The following is an 18,424-nucleotide window of genomic DNA, read 5'->3' on the forward strand; positions in this document are numbered from 1 at the left end:
TTTTATATTTACAAACATACCTGCTACCCAGAGGCAAGTATTAATTTAGTCCATATGGACTATTGACCCCTCTTGAGACTGCAACATACACACTCCTAAACACACTCATACATAGTGTGTTTAGACTTTAAAGTATCTTAACTCATTTCTGGACACGAATGTGTTATAAACCTCCTGATTTCTAGCAACATATAAAAAAACACTGCTATTAAAAACACTTCACAAGTCATTGTCAGCCATTGCTGGCATTCTGTCACTAGAGAATACACAGCAATATCTGGTATGTTGCAAGCTTTCGAGATAGCCTGGATTTCAAAAGTTGGTCCATTAGTTGTATCTGATGGATGTAAATTTGCCTCCTAGTTCACTTTGTGTCAAGAGCTAAAACTGTGAACTTTCTCTTATTGGTGGGTAATAACTGAAAATAAAGATTTTATTTTCATGAAAAAATAAGCTTTGATTAAAGGGTATCTATGAGAAATCATTTATACCTTTTATTTATTCAGGCTTGATTGAATCAATAGGCTCTTCTCAGAAAATTTATATTATTTCCCAGTATAAAGCTCTTACCTGGATTCTTTAAGCTAAAATCAAAAGCCCTAGTTTAGATCACCTTTTGCTACACTCTGCTTTTCCATTATGGGTTTCTTCTTGCCTGTTTCCTGACACCCAAAGTCCAAGGAGATAATAATGCTCTCAGATTTCTTTCAAGGACAATCTTTGCCTTTTTAAAAAAGCATAAATCCTAGCTCCTTTGCTTCTCAAGGATTGTGAACCATGTTTAATTAATTGCATGAAGTCAGAAACATGACCAGTGTAGGAAGTCATAATAGTGCATACTTAAATGGTAGCTATTGTAAATCAGTGAAAATTTTGGTGAACTTTCTGTGTTAGCTCATTGTTTATTTGTATTCCTTTCTTCTTTCCTACTCTAGTCCGAGTCCTTATCTCCAGCCCTATAGGGGGAACAATCCACAATAGAACTTCTGTTGTTGGAAAAAGTAGGCTGTACCAATAACTTCTTGCTGCAGCAACTTATAACTAGTTTTTATTAATAAAAATATTTCTGATAGATTTTGAACCTAAAAGTAAATCAAACTTTTGCTATTCTTCAACATCTTTTTTCATTTTTTAAACAGTTATACTTTAAAGTATACATGTAATGTATCATGTTTAAATTTTTTATTTATTACAATGAAATGTAATGGTTAACATGCATGCTCTGAAGTCATGCTAACTTGGGCCCATTCCCAGAGACCCATATATTGTGTTAGTGTGTGACCCTGAGCAAGTTATCTTAGCACTCTAAGCTTGTTTCTTCTTTTGTAAAATAAAATTAATAATAGTGTGTACTTCATAGGATTGTAGGATACACTAAATGTGATGACAGTGCATGTAAAGCACTGTGCTTGGTGATAGGCGTATAGTATGCTCTCAATAAATGTTAGTTAATATTATTTTAGGACCTCGTTGCTCGCTTTGTATCTTTGATTCCTATTATGCCTGATGCACTGGATGAAAATGATGGTTTTGATATATGGATGACATCAGAGGTAACAAATTACATTTTATAATTTAAATGTATAGTATTTCTTACTTGCTTTTCTTTTAAAGAAAACTTTTAAAAAATATTATGCACTTATGTAGTAATTTGCCTCGTGCAATTTGAAGGCATTTGATAATGTAATACATCATTTTCAGCTCTATAACAACCCATAAAAATAATTCTTAAAGACCAAAATTCTTATTCAACATTTTAAGTAGCTCATAATATTTAGATTCAACAGGAATTCCAGGAGTACAATATTATGACAGTCTCCAGAGAGAAATATGGCTTGTTCACTACAGAGGTGGTCAGACCCTGAAGTCTAGCAGAAATACCACCACTACCCAGAAGCTTTCCCCAGTTTTCCCACATCTGAATGAAGAGCTTGTATAGCAGTGCTCTTGCTTGGCACTTGGATTAAAATTGTCTTTAGACTGGTTGCCAAGTAAAATACAGGCCCCATGCAATATTTGGGACATATTTATACCAAAAAACTACTTGTTTATCTGAAATTCAAATTGAACTAGGCATCCTATTCCCCACCCCCCACCGCAAGTGTGGCAGCCCTAATTAGAACACATTTTCCATTCCACCTTAAACTATATTTAGTTGCTTATATACTGGCCCTATACCCACACACTGTACATATACATCCCAAGTTTAATCTTCTTGAATGATAAGGAAGATTTGATTCTTATTTAGTTTTATATTCGTCACTTGTACATACTTTAAATTTAGCAAGTATTCAATATTTTTAATGGAAAATACCAGCATGATGGGAGCCTAAGAGAAGGACACTTTCCATCTGGAACTGATAGTCCTGACACTTATCTAGAATGTTTTAGAGGTTAGATTTTGAGCAGAAATGGACTTAGGGGGCACAGGACTAACTTAGTAGGTCAGCTACCCTGCCTTCTGCTAAGTGGGAATAAGGGAGATACAAGCACGTGGTTTGTTTCAGGATCCAGTGATTCAAATCTGGTAAAACTCAAAGAGGTGTCAGTTAACTCTAGACTCTTCAAACTAATCAGAATGTGTTCAGGGGTATTATGATCCTGCAGAACATTGAAAGATAGCCTCTAAAGTAACTAAAAATAACCATAAAATAACCATTCAGGCAAATACTAGTGCTCCCGAGTGCCCTCCAATCCAAACAATACCCATAATCAACAGGTTACCACAGTCATAGGCTTCCTCTTGGCTAATGTCTTCCCATTGACATGAACTGTTTGGACTTGGGATACCCATGAGTGAATAACTAATTAGATTGTCACAAGACAAGAGTTATTTCTCCTACCCAACAAACAGTCTTGGAGTCAAACAAACCTTGGTTCAAATCCTACTTCAACCATCTGATAGCTGTGTGACCTAAGATAAGTTATTTAGCTTCTTTGGACCTCAGTTTCCTCATCTGTGTCATACAGGGGTTTTGAAAGGATAGGCACCTGGAATGCAGTATGTTAGTTACCTGCTCTCATCCATTCCCTCCTTCTCTTATGAAATCCAATCAGGGGAACCTCCTTGGCCTGACATTGAAGACTACTCATAATCTGCTCTTCATTCTCCTGTTCACACACATCTTTCAGAAGAGCCACGTTACCGTCCTCCCTAGCCTCCATCCCTCACCATCACATTCAGCCGGTGTGTACTGACGTGGCCATATCAGTTGTTAAAACATTGAAATGCTTCCAGACTGGTAAATAGTCACTCCAAGAGCTCCCTGAGCGCCCCCTCCCCAAGCTCCCTGACCACCACAGCCCTTTCTCTGGGACTAATGAAATGGAAGCACATGTGCAGTCTAAATGGTGCAGCCGCTACTCAGCAATAACACATCATTGCCATATGAACATTTGGGCCTGTATATTTTATTAGATCCTTTGATTTTTCAAGCCAGAAATCCAGAGTTTTATATGAGATCTTCCAATTTTTAAAAGCATTTCGGGGCCAAACGAAACACACCTATCAACTAGAACTAGGTTACAGACCACTGGTCTGCCACCTCTGTGCTGTGCTTTTTCTCTCCTGCTACCACTGCTTTACTAGGCACCCTGTATTTGATTACACCCAGCCCAACTGTTCAGCTCTTTCACTTAAAGAAGTTTCCATCACTCTTTCTGATTGGGCTCCAACTCAGATCTCTTCCTCTCTTTCAGTTGAGAGCACTATATTGGTACAGGACAGAGTGTAGCTCCATTGACCAAAGGATCCCTTCCTCCAAAAACACTATGTGATTTCCCGTCAGGTGAAGTTCCTTAAAATATCAGCCAATATATCCCTGTTTTCCCAGGGTATTTGTCTCAAACAAAAATGCCCCATTTTGGAGGATAAAATTATTGGGTCACTTACACAGTATCCACATTAATTATCCCATGGTAAAGGTGACCCTTATGTTCCAAGTTAATGTTCTCTCTTTCTAATGCCCTAGTGTTTTAACAGGCAAAGGGTGCTGGAGCTTTCGGCTTTGCAGTCATCTTAGTGACCTGGCAAGAATGTGTGTGTGTGTGGGTTTGGAGGGACTCTAAATATGTTGGATGCTTGCATTACTCAACTTTCTCTCCTCCCTTCCTTTTCTGTGTCCTTCTTGCTTTTGTTTTGCCTTAGCGCTGCATCAGTTTGGCTATTGGAAATAAGGAGGAGCATGCCATACTTCTCTGTAATTTCTTCCTGTATTTTGGAAAGAAAGCTTTGGTCCTCCTAGGAACCTCGATGTTGGAAGTAAGTGCTGGACTTAATATTTAAATAGTGTAAACAAAACTAATTAGCTTTTAGCTGCAAGTTTAAAAGACTTCAACCCCACGTTTCCTTCTTTTCACAAGCTAATTAGGAAATATCCTAGGCGAACAATTATTTACTTAGGAGGATAATGTTCGTTCATGAAAATTTCTACAATGTAAAGAATAACTTCCTTTTGGTTTTCTTCTTCGTAAAGTAGTACAGGTAATAGTGCTACTTCATGGAGCTACTAAAAATATTAAATTACATAGTAAGTATATGGCACTGGGAACAGCACCTGGTTTATGTGGAAAATGCTCAATAAATGGTGGTGGTAGGTGATGTAGTAATAGTTACAGTGGTAGTTATAGTGGTTGTTAACCATCATCACCACCATCATCTTTATGTGTCCCTAACACTATATTTTAAGATCCTTAAGAAGTACTTCTTCCCGTTTTCCACTGCTCAATTTTTTATTGTGGGCCAGAAATTTATGTTAACCTACCTGAAATTTTTACAACTTAATTATATACACCTGCATTCAAACCTCCAGAAGGCTGTATTCTTTTGGACTGTTTCTATTTCTACTATGAATATCTTGATAAGTGTCAAAAAACTTCCAGTCTTGTTTTATGGTTTTTGTCATGATCATTTATTTCTCTGTATTCCCTTAATTTCCCCATATGATCCCCCTGCTGTAGTTTTGAGTGCCACTAGATGGCAGTAAACAGTCAACAATATGTCAACAAACATTTTTACAGTTTTACCTCTGAGTCGACACTAGGTGGCAGCACTCATCTGTGCGTTTCATCTCTGCTACCGGTTGAGGTGAAGCCTCTTTACCGTAAAGAAGATGAGCACAGTGCTAAAGAGCAGGAGCTTTGGAGTTCGGGAAACCAGGCTACACAGCACAGTGTTGAGAGTATAGATTTGGAGGTCAAAGAGGATTTTAAAACCCAGCGATGACGTTTACTAACTGTACGATCTCAGCCTTATTCCTCTGAGCCTCACTTATCTCCTCCCCGAAAAGGAGTAATTCCATCTACTGTTACCCTAGACAAGCTCTTAACCTCTTATTCTTCATGTGAAAGATGGGCATGATAATCATCCCTACCTCACAGAATTTTGAATTCATGTGAGAAGATTAGTGTGAGTGCTGAGTACAGTACCTGGGGTATAGAAATACTCAATAAATGTTAAATAGTCATTATTGTTGTTACCTGAAATTTTTATTCTTTGCTAAGTAAGAAAGGTTTATGCTTCAAAAGTATGTGCAGAGCAAAATAACAACATAATGACTACTTTTATTCCTCAGGTGCTTTCCTGTATAATTTCTCTCTGGCCTCTAACTCTGTATCTTGTTCACAAAATTAATTTTATGGCTTTTCAACTTCACTTGGCTTTTCAGAGCCTTAGGCAAAATTCCATTCCCTAACTCTGCACGGTGTTCACCCTTGGTCTCCAAGTATATTCTACATAAAGCAGGGCTAATCCATATAGCACCTTTGTGTGAATTACACAAAAGCGCCCCTACCTCAAAACCCTTTAGTACTAGCTATTGGGAATTGGTCATAATATACTGATTTTGTTAGGACAACCAATTTTATTGCTGTGACGGTACACCCTTCAGGACCATACGTGGCAGCACTAGCTCAAAATTTCTCTCATTTGAATCCAACCTGAGGATTTCAGTTGCTTTGGTTTTATCCTTTCCAAAAAAATTGTAAAGGTCCTAAAAAAGGCTTTTAAAAATCAGAGATACCAGGGAGTTCCCTTGTGGTCTAGTGGCTAGGATTCTGGGCTCTCACTGCCGTGGCCCGGGTTCAATCCCTGGTCAGGGAACTGAGATCCCGCAAGCTGTGCGGCAAGGCAAATAAATAAATAATACAGGAATAAAGAATAACTAAGGTAACTGGCAATATTATCTATTAAAAAATCAGAGATATCATATGCTTACGCTATAATTTCCACATACAAAAATGAGTTAAATCAATCATCCACCAAAAATGACTTTAACTCTTTCTTCGTACAGGGGCATGTGGCTTATGTATTAATGCCAGAAACTGATGAATATTTGCTTTGGAATCCATTAACTGGGCAATGTCATAAGCAGTTTGACCCATTTTGTCCCTTACAAAGTGTAGATTGCTTGTTTGATGGTGAAAATGTAAGTATATGGCGGGGGTGGGGGGTGGTGGTGGATCTTGAGTTATCTCCTCAAGAGTTAAACCTGTGGTTCTCTACACTGACCATATATTAGAATCATGTGGGAACTTTGAAGAAGCTATAGATGTTCAGCTAGAGTCCCTGGGGTGTAGGGCCAGGGGAATCTTTTCTCCCCAAGTCTCCTTGACGTGATTCTGCAGTGCCTCCGAGGTTGAGAACCAGCGAGCAGTCTAATGTGCACACACCCCTGGAATCTCTGTACCTTCTGCCTCAGAACCATCCTTGGCTTCTGCCACTTCACTGGGGAGTAGGACTGTAAAATTTTGCTCCGTCCTAACCCACTATGGGCTTAGTACTCCTGTGGGCCTCTACTGATTTTATGTTGTTGTATTAATAGGTCTGGTTTAATATTCAGCAAAATAATTCACCAAGGGCTGTATATTTTGACTATTCAAAGGAAAGTTTCTGGAAACAGTTGCTTCCAAAAAATTATCAAGGGACGAAAGCACAAAGCATACAGGTAAATTATACTTTTCAAGGTGTGTCTCTATGAAAGTTACCATTGGTTCTAATCTTAGGAATTGTGACAGCTTTTATTATGTTTATACAGCTGATTGCTTATTGAATTATTTGGCAGTATTAATAAAGCCTAGTTTTCTCTGCCATCCAGCCTGAGTTTGGGCTTTTGTGATCCTTTTTCTCTACTTGCAGAAAAGAGGAATTGAGAAGAAGGTATCATCTTAATTGTGAATTTAGGTTTTAAAATAAAATTTTTAAAATGTTCATCATGAAACATAAAAAATAATGTCAAGATGGTGTAATAAGTTCTGACTTTGACCTAGCCCTTCTACTACATATCCATAACAATGATAAAGTATAAAAATTGAAAAACAGAAGGCTTATCTGGGCTCCAAACCATGATTGTTATCTCATGGAATAGAAACAGGACAGAAACACTAGCAGTGAGTGGGGCCCAAAGAGGATGGCACCAAGGTCTGAAAATGCTTCATGAAATCCAGAGAACCAGAGCCAGTCTCACTTTTTGAAGCCAGGGACTGTGTTGCGGCTCCCCTACTTTGCTACTCTTGGGAGAAGATGGAAAAGAAAAGCAGCAGACTCACTGCCTGGGGCTCAGGAGGTAAGAGACCAAAGTACAGAGCTGAGAATCAGGAACCAACCTAATCACCAGATGGCTTGTCCAGGGGATCTATGATGTACTCACTAGTGCTTTGGGAAGGCACCCAAATTCCATTTCAACAGCTGTTTCTGGATTGAGAGCCATGGTATGGCAGTGTGCAGGCAATTGCAAAATTCAGAAAACTAGGAGCTATGACCCAGAGGAAGAAAGAGAGGGGGGATGAGAAAAAGGACAATGGAAAAATAGGAAGAAGACAATTCACAGAAGCAGAAACTGTAGGGCTAAACGTCACTCATAATGAGGGAAATGCAATTTAAAACAATAAAACACTATTTCACCTGTAGAAGATTGGCAAAACTTTTTAAAAAGTGTGATCACATCTAGTATTGGCAAAAAGGCAGAGAAATGGTGGGAGTGTGAATTGCTATAAACACTTTAGAAAGCAATATGGTAAGGTTGGTAAAGCTGAAGAAACTCAGCCTTTGATCCACCAGTTCATCTTCTAAGTATATGCCCTAGAGATACACGCACAGGGAGACAAGTACACGATGGTCATTACTGAATTGCTTAAAATAGCAAAAAATAAATAAATAAGTAAAAGGAAACAATTCATCAACCAGAAAATGGGCACATGAGTTATGAATACTCATACTATAAAATATTCTATACAGCAGTAAAAAAAAGAATATATGAAACTAATTTACTATAGTTCTCAACTTGGCTATACATGCATTATATCAGAATCTCTGAGGGAAGAGCCCACGCATTGGTATTACTTAAAGCTCCCCAGGTGATCCCACATGCAGCCAAGGTTGAGAACTACTGACCTAGAGCCATTGTTATCAACATGAATGAATATAAAAAATGTAATGTTAAGCAAAGTAAAGAAGATGTGCAATGACACACTTATATGAAGTTTGAAAAATATATGTTGTTTACATATATAGAGATATATAGTGATAGTGTAAAAGCTTGCATGGGAATGATAAACACCAAATTTAGGGTGAAGTTTACCTTTGGAAAGAGGAAAAAAAAGAATGATATCAGGGAGCAGTATACAGAGTACTTCAAATCTATCTGTAATGTTTTACATCTTTAAAAAAAACCTAAAACAAGTATGGAAGAATGCAAAGATTAGATATAGCTTGGTGGTACGTATGTTGGGTGGATGTTCATTACATTTTTCTCAGTGCTTTATCTGAGAATGTTTGACATAGTTCATAATATCAAAAAGAAGGAATGGTGGTTGTGGGGAGAAAAATCAAACAGTATCAAAGTGTATAAAGTGAAGAGTTTCTCTCCTCTTCAACATCTTTTTCCCACTTTCTAAGAAATAGCCACTGTTGGTAGCTTCTTGTGCATCCTTCTGAACATTCTCCTTGCAGATGTTTGCAAAGTCATTATAAGGAAGGGGAAATGTGCTTATCTCTCTTGAGCAAACCACATTTATGGCATCCACAGACCTTGCTTGTTTTTCCCATCCCAAAGTTGTGACCAAAGTATTGCTGCCTCCTAGGGGGAGAATGATTTATTTAGAGTTGAGGTTTTTTGTTTCTATTAATCATTCTCTTATTAATTCAGGTAATGCTTATTGAGTGCTGCAGCGGGCCAGCACTGTTTTAGGTATAGGTACCACAAGGAAAAAGACATGTCTCAGTGCTCTTGGAGCTTGTGTTCTAGAGGAGGAAACAGAAGGAAATGGGCACTTGCTGTACAGAGCGATAAATGCTATTATAGAAGAAATGAATGTGCTTTTGGGAGCACTCAGCAGGAGACCTGAGGTGAAGGGGAGTTGCAGGGGCTTCCTGGGGAAAAAACTGATGACTAGCAGAGTGAAGAAGGGTGAGCGGGAGCTGGTCTAGGTGAAAATTAAGGAGGAGAATGGTCCCAGCACAGAGCGGGAACAGCAGGCATGAGGACCTGCAGTGGCAAGCAGATGTCTGTCAAGGAGCTGAAAGGCCAGTTTGGCTGCTGCCTGGGAGTGAGCAGAGGACAATCGGAAGCCAACATCACCAAGGCAAGGGCTGCCATAATCAAAATTGTACTTTTAAAAGCCACTAAACCCTTTGTCAAGTTGAATATATAAATATAAAACTCATAGTTGCATTTGACTTGTATCCCTACTGATTTCTTTCCTGTGGGTTAATGGCCCTTGATCTTCTGCCTTGTCGCACACATACCGGAATAAACCACTATCTGTGGTGAACACTGTTGTTTTTTTTTTTCTTAATCACAATTGAGAACACAAATTTGAGCGTGTATGGGTATTCAGAGATGGAGTTAACAGGGAAATCCTCTCGAAGTTTTAAAGGATGTGAATTCCCTGAAAGGGGCCTTTGCCCGAAAAGAAAATAGACTAACAGTCCATAAATTTATCAAGTCAACATAACCCAGGCCTCTTTTTCAGGCCTGAAAGTGGCCTAACTAATCCATAAGAGTTGCCAGGATAGGGGTGCAGGGGATTGTTTTGGAGGGGCAGACAGTGGTTGGTGACAGCAATCAGGGAATTCAGTTTACCTGTCCTGTCTGTGATAGTTGGTGGCCCCTGTAAGATGATGCTGGCGTTTATGCTTCCCTTTCTCCAGTATCTCTCGTCTCCTGCCGTGTTCACTGTGGGGAAATTCACTGTGCTTGAGCCTATGCTCTAATCTAGTGGTTCTCCAACCACAGCAGGCACCAGAACCTTCTGGAGGGCTTGTGGAAAAATGGATTGCTGGGCCTTACCCTCAGAGTTTCTGAATCACTGGGTCTGAGGCTGCTGGTCTGGGGGCCACATTTTGGGAGCCACTGGCTTAGATCATCACCTGACAGACTGAGCCTCCTCAAATCACTGCTGAAATTTTCTAAGACCTAGAGGCCTAGTAAATGTTTCCTTCTTGTCGTACAACCCTCATTCCACTCAAGAGGGGGAAAAATCTGTCCGTGTCTCTATAGCTCCTCTATTTCTCAGCTCAGAAATATCCAAAGTAAAAACCGTCCAAACCCAACCCCTCACTCTTGTCTATATGAGCCCTGCAGGGAGGGGGAGGAACGGGTTAGGTAGGGGGGAGGGGGTTGGAGAAGTCCTCTCCTCCTCCCAGAAAATCCTGCTCAGGGGGCAACATGGGGAAACATGGGAGAGCATTGCTCTCTGCTGTTGCTGGGGTGCCTGGAGCAAAGGCTTGGAGACGGGGAGATTGAAATGGACTCTGCGTGTATGTGCAAGTGTGTGCGCATGCGTACATGCAAACACAGAGACCTGACTCCCGCCTGCTGAAAGGAACAAATAATCAAAGAAGGAAGACGATACACCTTGTTACAAGAGTAATAATAACAATAGTATCTGATCTTTGTTGAGCAGTATGTGCCAGGCTTCACATGTATTACTTTATTTTAAAATCTTTGCAGGATCCCAGGGAAGTAGGTACTGTTATTGTCCCTCTTTAAAAGAGGTGGTAACTGAGACTCACAGAGGTTAAGTGACTTCACCAAGGTCACAGTTAATAAGTGGAAGATACCAGTGCAGCTTCCAAGATTATCTGGTAGAATCAATAAGCATGTCAAATGCTTGTTTGAATAAACAGATGGGGATAGCAGATCTGTCTTTTTCTGTCGTGAAAAATATCTTTTGTAAATCCATTCTCCCTTCCATGCCCTGGTGAAGTAGTATTAAAATCAAAGGGAACACTGTGATCTGTGTTACCTTTGTGCCTCTACTATTGAGTGTTTTTGCCACATGAGACTGGTTTAAGTTCGCCCTTATTATAATCAGCACTCCAAGGGGCGACTGACGTAAAGATGGTCTCCCTAGAATCTTTTCTAACTTTCAGTTTTCTGTATTTCAGCCTGAAGAAATAATTTATTCTGATACTAATAAAAGCATGGTAGAAGATCTAAAGAACAGGTATGATCTTTATTTATATATTATGATTATCATGTTTTCTCTCTAGTGTCTCATTCAGCCACCCTTCAGTCCTCTAACCCAGTCTCTCAAAATACCCATTAGATTCAGCAACAGAAGCATGAAATGGAGATTATAATAGTTACTTCCACTGAGTCATCTGTCTCTTGGTGCATGCATCAAAAATCAGCCCCTCTGCTATCCACGGCACTCCTTGAAAAAACATGCCAAGTTAAATATGGTTGCATCTGGAAAACATTGTGGGCTGCTGTTAGGAAGTTCTCAACACAGACACCTGTTGAGCCGTATAGTAATAATAATGCAGTAGCGAACACTTCTTGCAAGGACAGGAAGGTAAATGGCCCACAACTTGGTATGTGGTAAAAACAGCCAAGCTGGGTGGCAGCAACATCACCACTGTCCCTCGTAGGCACCCCTCCCCCTCCCCCCCCCCCCCCCCCCCCACACACACACACACGTCCGGAGGAGTTGTTGAGTCAAGCCCAAAGGGTCACAGTCTTGCAGCAGACCTCACTCCTACTCCAGATGTGTCAGAAGCTTCTAGATCTGACTACCTCCAGTGACTCATGCTGACACAGCAGGCTGGCATGTAAGCCGCTACCAACTAATTGAAACAGAATATGACAAAAATCATTTTGCCACTCCCTTTTCTCACTAGCACACAACTCTCACCTCTTATTCCCCTCCTTCTTCCCCAACTCTTAACAATAAAAGGAAGAAAAGCACTAGGAAAACGGTCCCCAACTTCTGGTTTTCATCAGAAATTGCTTCTAGAACTATTTGAAAATATAGGTGCCAGAGTCCAAGACCAGACCTGTTGAATCACTATCTGGAAGATAGTGAAATATTTTGATAAAGTCCTACAGGTGATTCTGGCGTATAGCCGTGACTGAGACTCTCTGCCAACTCGAAACCACTTAGTTACTTTATAGACTCAGCCAAGAGGAGAGGCCCAGCAGCTTCTTCTGTAGCACACAATGATTCTGCCCAGAGGAGAAGCTTCCATCAACCAACTCACACTGTGCTCCACTTTCTCCCCTCCCCGAAAGAGTTCCGCAGCAGGCACAGTTTTAGAGGCGGCATAGGTGGGCAAAACTCCCTGCCCTTGTGGAGCATCCATTCTGGTAGGGGAAACTGCTCATCACACCGGTCAGTCCAGGGCTTCATTTCCTCCCAGTTCTGCTTGCTGAATTAACTGATCCAGTTACCCCATTCCTGCTAACATTATCCCAGACCAGATATCTGAATTTTTATAAAGGCATTTCTTGGAAACACAATGTCTTATGTCAAAGGAGGGTCTTGGAGAATAGGAATGCCAACCCAGTAATCAGATGGTAGGCAAATCACACCCAGTAGGCAGCTGCCTACATACGGGTAACTGGAAAAAAGATGTGCCTTTGAGAGCTAATTGCTGGCTACCCCAGGAAGCGTCTTGCTTTCTCAAGCCAAGCAAGAGCCTGCTCTCCCCTGGACTTGACTAATGCGAATGATGGCAGATATCCCTAGCCATAGAGGTCTGGTTTTCTCCTAATCAAAAAAGTATCATTCTCTAGTGAGAGGCCCGCGCACCGCGATGAAGAGTGGCCCCCGCTTGCCACAACTGGAGAAAGCCCTCACACAGAAATGAAGACCCAACACAGCCAAAATAAATAAATAAATAAATAAATAAATATTTAAAATGCATATCTGCTTATAAAAAAAAAAGTGTCATTCTCATACTCGAGAAAAAGTGACAAAACTTTTTTCACATTTATTTAAATGAGTTGTAATTTATCATAAAATAATCTTTGCATTCTTACCTTAGGATTGAAAGAACTCTGAAATATAAAATAATGGAATGGCGACCTAAACAGTCAACACGTTGGAATAGACAATGTACTTTCATTTTAAGACAAATCCTTCCTAAGTTAGAGCTTGGCACCGGAAACTTTGTTTCATCTGAAGACGAGAGTGAATTTGAAAGACTGCTACAATTTTATTGGGTGTGTATATGATTTAATGCATTAATGTCATTTGTTTTATCTATGTTATTAATTGCCAGATGATACTAATCTTAAATATCCCTGAAATGCCTTTTATCTTGACCTTAGGTGATACATGCTATGCCATTAAAATGCATTTACTTATAGACTGAGAAATTTCAAATGTAGTGAGTAACTAGTACCATGACCAGATTGCATGACATTTTCTTGGAATCAGTTTTTTAATGTATAAACCACAAACTTTGGAAAGAGATACCCAAAAGGAAACCACCTGCAACTAAGAAACTAAAAAATGATTTCTAGATGGTAGTAATAGAATGGATTCCATGTCCTTGCTTCTGGGCAAGAGGACTACAGGCAAGCTTTAATATCTTCTACATGCAAATTATTCTCAAATTTATACATCCAGCCTGGACTTCTGACCCCCTCTTGTATGTTCACCAGCACATTTGACATCATCCTGGATGGTAGAAAGGCATTTCAAACTCAGTTAAGTCCATAATCAAACATGGTGGGCATCTGGTGTATTGTTAGGGTCCTTCTTTTCTTCCCCTATGATATCCTTAGTTCTGGAATCCTCTCACCTCCTTTTCCCTATGAATTGTTCCAGTGGGTTTTTGGAAGCCCCAGCCTCCCAAGAGTGATACTCCTTCCCCCTACTATCCCATAGACTAGAAGATGTCTCCTCGGGAAACCCTGTAAGAGAAGAAAGGAAGGAATCTGTTGGGAGTTTATACTCAGGCTGCCAGGGAGGGATCTGCAGGCACTATTCATTCATGAATAGGGAGGAAGTTGTTTTGTTTTGCTTTCTTTTTAATAGAATTAGGGGGTAAAGAGATAAGCAAAGCATAGTTAAGTATAAGCCAAGGTTTAAAACTTGGAGTTCCTTTGTAAAATTATCTGCTATTTAATAACACACATTCATAAACCTAGACCGAATCCTGCAGGTTGGGTTCAAATCCTGGCTCAACCACTCATTAACTTTGACCAGATTACCTAACTTCTCTATACCTTCTACCCCACTGCTCAAGATAAACAAGGATAAAAAGAGTTACCTGCTTTGTGGTTGTGGTGAGGATTAAGTGAGCTGCTTAACCACAGCACCCAGCACTTAATAAATGTTAACTATAATTTGTATCCTATGTGGCAGCCATTGTGCTAGACACTTGGGGTTATGACAGTAAACGAGACAGATACAATCTTGAGCATTCACAGAGACTGTGGGCTAGTTAGAGAAGTAGACCAGAAAACGAGTAATTGCAGTATATTTTATTAAGTAAGCTAGGAAAGGACAGTGTCCTATGCAACCACAAGAGAAGAGCACATCAACAGATTTAAAGATCAGGAAAAGCCTCCCGAAGTAAGCAAACTAAGTCTTGAAAGAAGCTAATGATTGTCCTTTGTATATTCTCAAATAGATACTTTTACATGGGACCATGTTCCATATCCTTTAATCCTGCCATATAGTTATCAATAAATATAAACTGAATCAATGTTAAATAAATTCTTCCAAAATGCTCCCTTAAATCTGTCACTTATAGGATCAAGGTTTCCTTGTTGGCAGTTTGCTATTCCAGAAAGGGTGCAAATATGTGGAATGTTAAGTGTGCAGGCTCTGGCATTAGACAGACCTGGTTCTGCTCCTCTCTCTGTAAAGTGGGGATTATAACAAAGCCTACCTCATAGGGTTGTTTGAGGATTAAATATGTATGTGAAGTATTCAGCATTGTGCCTAGAACATAATAAGCACCCATGAAATGATAACTATTATTATTATTTTATGACTTCCATTTCTTTGAGGCTTCTGTAATCTCTTTGCATACAGTAATTCTCCATCACCTACGTGACTGTAATGTGGTTTTACGTGTTATTCTGTCATTTGTCTAGGTTGCAGGATTTCCTATCCAGATGCCATACACTGATGTACAGTCAGTTATTGATGCTGTGTATCAAACTGGAATTCATTCCTCTGAATTTCCACAGACAGAATTTGCTCTAGCTGTGTATATTCACCCCTACCCAAACAACATATTATCTGTTTGGGTCTATTTGGCTTCATTAGCTCGATATCAGTGAAAAGGAATAAGGGAAAAGGAAAAGATTGTACATAGGCCCCCAACCAGAAGCCAAACTTTTCTAGTACTTGGGATTTTCCTATTTATCCTCAAATCCAGACAAGTGTGAGCCCAGTTTTTGGTTCACTTATAGAGTTGGGCACAAGACTCACTCCCTGAGTCTTTGAGGACAAGCGTAAATGACCTCCTCACCGGAGACCTCGTCAGGGAGGACACTTTGGGAAGTCTGGCGCCTTGGATTGCTGTCTACGGTAGGTCTTATTCTGGGAAAGAAGCAATTCTGGCTTCTCTCTGAGCCAGTGTTACTCAAATTGGGGGCCCCACACCACCTCCATCAAAATCACCTGGAAAGCCTTATTGAAAATGCAGAATTCCACATCCCACCCAGGACCTACTGAATCGGGATCTCTGGGAGTGCAGCTCCAGAACCTACATTATTTTAAATAAACTCCCCAGGTAATTCTCTTGACCAGTTAAGAGTGAGAACCCTGCCTTATAGAGTGTTGTCTTTACTGAAGTGAGGCTAGTACATTTGATGCTGGTTCTGATGGAATTCCAGGCAGAAGTTATTCAAATAGAAACCCAAGGTCATTGCTTCTCATGAGATAAAAGATTATTTCACTGGTTAAGAATAAGAGGGAAATATGCCATGTTGGGTTGAGGACAGCTTCTGGGGGCTTCTCAAAAATTTTCTCTTTAGATGCTACTGACCTGAAGTCATTTCATCTCCAAGTATTTGGAAGGGACTCCCAGGAAACACTACCTAAATGCTTTCCTGATTCTGTGAGAAAGGGAGAAAATGGTCTTACCAGATCTCAGAGCTCCTTTTTTTCTTATTGAGCAGCCCCCCATTCTGCCTCTGGCACTTTTCTGCTGCTCTTCTTTCACAACGGTGGCCCCAAGGAGACCCATCTAGGGCCTCAAGAAAGAGTGGATAGGTATCTAAGTAGGAAACACTGTACTTTCTTGTATTTGATTGTTCTGTGCTTCATTGAGAAGAGTATTCATACAGTTTATTTAAATGTTACATAACAACTTATTTTTTTTAATCAGAAGATACAGATTTCCAAAGGTTTTGTATGATGAGAGCAGTTTTATATGAAGTAAAAGTAAGAAAAAGAAAATTCACTTCTCCCACTGTGGTAGCACTGGGGCTTCTTGAGTCACTCCCACAAGCAGAGAGCAGAGACCCCAAATTCATCCTCAGGGAACCCTCAATCTGTATCCCCTCCCCCAATATACCTGCATAGGTTGATGCCAGAGAAGACCTCATTTATTTGCAGGGTGTTAGTCTCGGACCAAACTCAAGAGTACTAGAAGAGTAGAAGGAGTGGGTATGTGGGTAAAGAGAATGCTTTCTCTGCAAGGTTAAAACCTAGTTATGTATGTCCTCTGGCATGCATGAGAAAAATGATCAGAATTTTTGTTTTTATTTGAATGTTTGTGTTTAAATGCTATAGGAAGTTTTGTTATTAACAAGTCTCCCACACTGATTGGGGTAGCACAAAATTGTATCTATGAAAAGGCAAGTTTGCCAAAGAAATGCTGAATTCACGCAGTTCATTTTTGTGACACGCTGAATGTTTACATAGCTATTTTGTTAATCGTTTATCGTTTTAGAATTGATAGGCCACTTAAGAGTAAGGTAGAAAGTGTTCATAGGCAAGTGTGTATTGTATTCTGTATTATATGCATTTTTAAATATGTGTATGTGTTTCTCAACTAAAAATTTTTCCTAAAAATTGTGATTGTCTATAATGAACCATTTTTTTCATTTTACTGTTTTAAAAATACATGATATTAAATGTAACATGCAATTATAAAATTCTATGTATCGTTCCACAAATAATTACAAAGCATCCATTATGTACCAGACACTTTATATGTGCTGGAGGACAGTTGTGAAAAGACATTCTTACAAGGGAAGTTTACACTCTTACAAGGGAAACAGATCATAAACAAATAAACAGTAAGTAAGTGAGATCATTTCAGGGTACGATGAGTGCTATAAAGCAGTGGTCCCCAACCTTTTTGGCACCAGGGACCGGTTTCGTGGAACAATTTTTCCTCGGACGGCAGTGGGGGAGTGGAGAGGGTGGGGCGGGATGGTTCAGGAGGTAATGTGAGCAGTGGGGAGCGGCAGATGAAGCTTCGCTCACTCGCCCGCCACTCACCTCCTGCTTGGCGGCCCGGTTCCTAACAGGCCGCTGACGGGAGGCTGGGGACTCCTGCTGTAAAGGAAACAAAAATGTTGGCATGATGGGGAAGGACTTTGATGGGGATGGAGGATATAAGCAGAGTAGTGAGGGAAGGCCTCTCCACGGGGATAATGTTTGAGCAGAGATTTAAAAGATGATTTATCAAATAGAATTGCATTCAGTTGCATGTAACAGAAACCTAATCACAGTAGCGTAACCAAATAGGGATTACACAACTGCCAAGTGCGGAGGAGGCAGTCCAACTCTAGTGCAGTAGCTCTGTGATGTCAGAAGTGTACTAGTCTTCATCCGTTTTCTTCACCATCTCTAAGGAGACTTCTATCCTCTTTCTCAGTGGATCTCAAACTTCAGCATGCCTAAGAGTCACCTGAAGAGTTTGTTGAAATACAGATTGCTGGGCCTAACCTTCAAAGTTACTGATTCAGTGGGATCTGGGGTGGGGCCTGATAATTTGCATTTATAACAAGTTCCCAGGTGATACTGAGACTGCTGACCTGGGAACCACAGAGGCCATAGCCTCGCAGTCATTTTCGTGGCAAGAAAATGCAGAAAGGGAAGGAGGAGGTAGAAAAGGCGGCTGGTTTAGCTCTTTTAAAAAGCTTTCCGGGAGGCTGTGTCCAGTAACTTCTACTTATATTCCATTGGCCAAAATTGCATCACTCCTAGCCACAAGAGAGGCCGGAGA

General features: G+C 40.1%; 1 protein-coding gene across 1 annotated transcript in view; it reads left to right on the forward strand.

Moving 5' to 3' along the window:
* CC2D2B (coiled-coil and C2 domain containing 2B) overlaps positions 1–15,521 on the forward strand; it is a 99,182-nt gene extending 83,661 nt beyond the window's left edge. The window contains 7 exon segments of the mRNA XM_068548990.1: positions 1,464–1,553; positions 4,148–4,261; positions 6,291–6,425; positions 6,822–6,944; positions 11,387–11,445; positions 13,268–13,445; positions 15,333–15,521. Of these exon segments, the coding sequence (XP_068405091.1) occupies positions 1,464–1,553; positions 4,148–4,261; positions 6,291–6,425; positions 6,822–6,944; positions 11,387–11,445; positions 13,268–13,445; positions 15,333–15,521 (888 nt within the window).
* The last annotated feature ends 2,903 nt before the right edge of the window (positions 15,522–18,424 follow it).

This window comes from Eschrichtius robustus, chromosome 7, assembly GCF_028021215.1.
Source record: "Eschrichtius robustus isolate mEscRob2 chromosome 7, mEscRob2.pri, whole genome shotgun sequence".
In the NCBI taxonomy this organism is placed as follows: Eukaryota; Metazoa; Chordata; class Mammalia; order Artiodactyla; family Eschrichtiidae; genus Eschrichtius; species Eschrichtius robustus.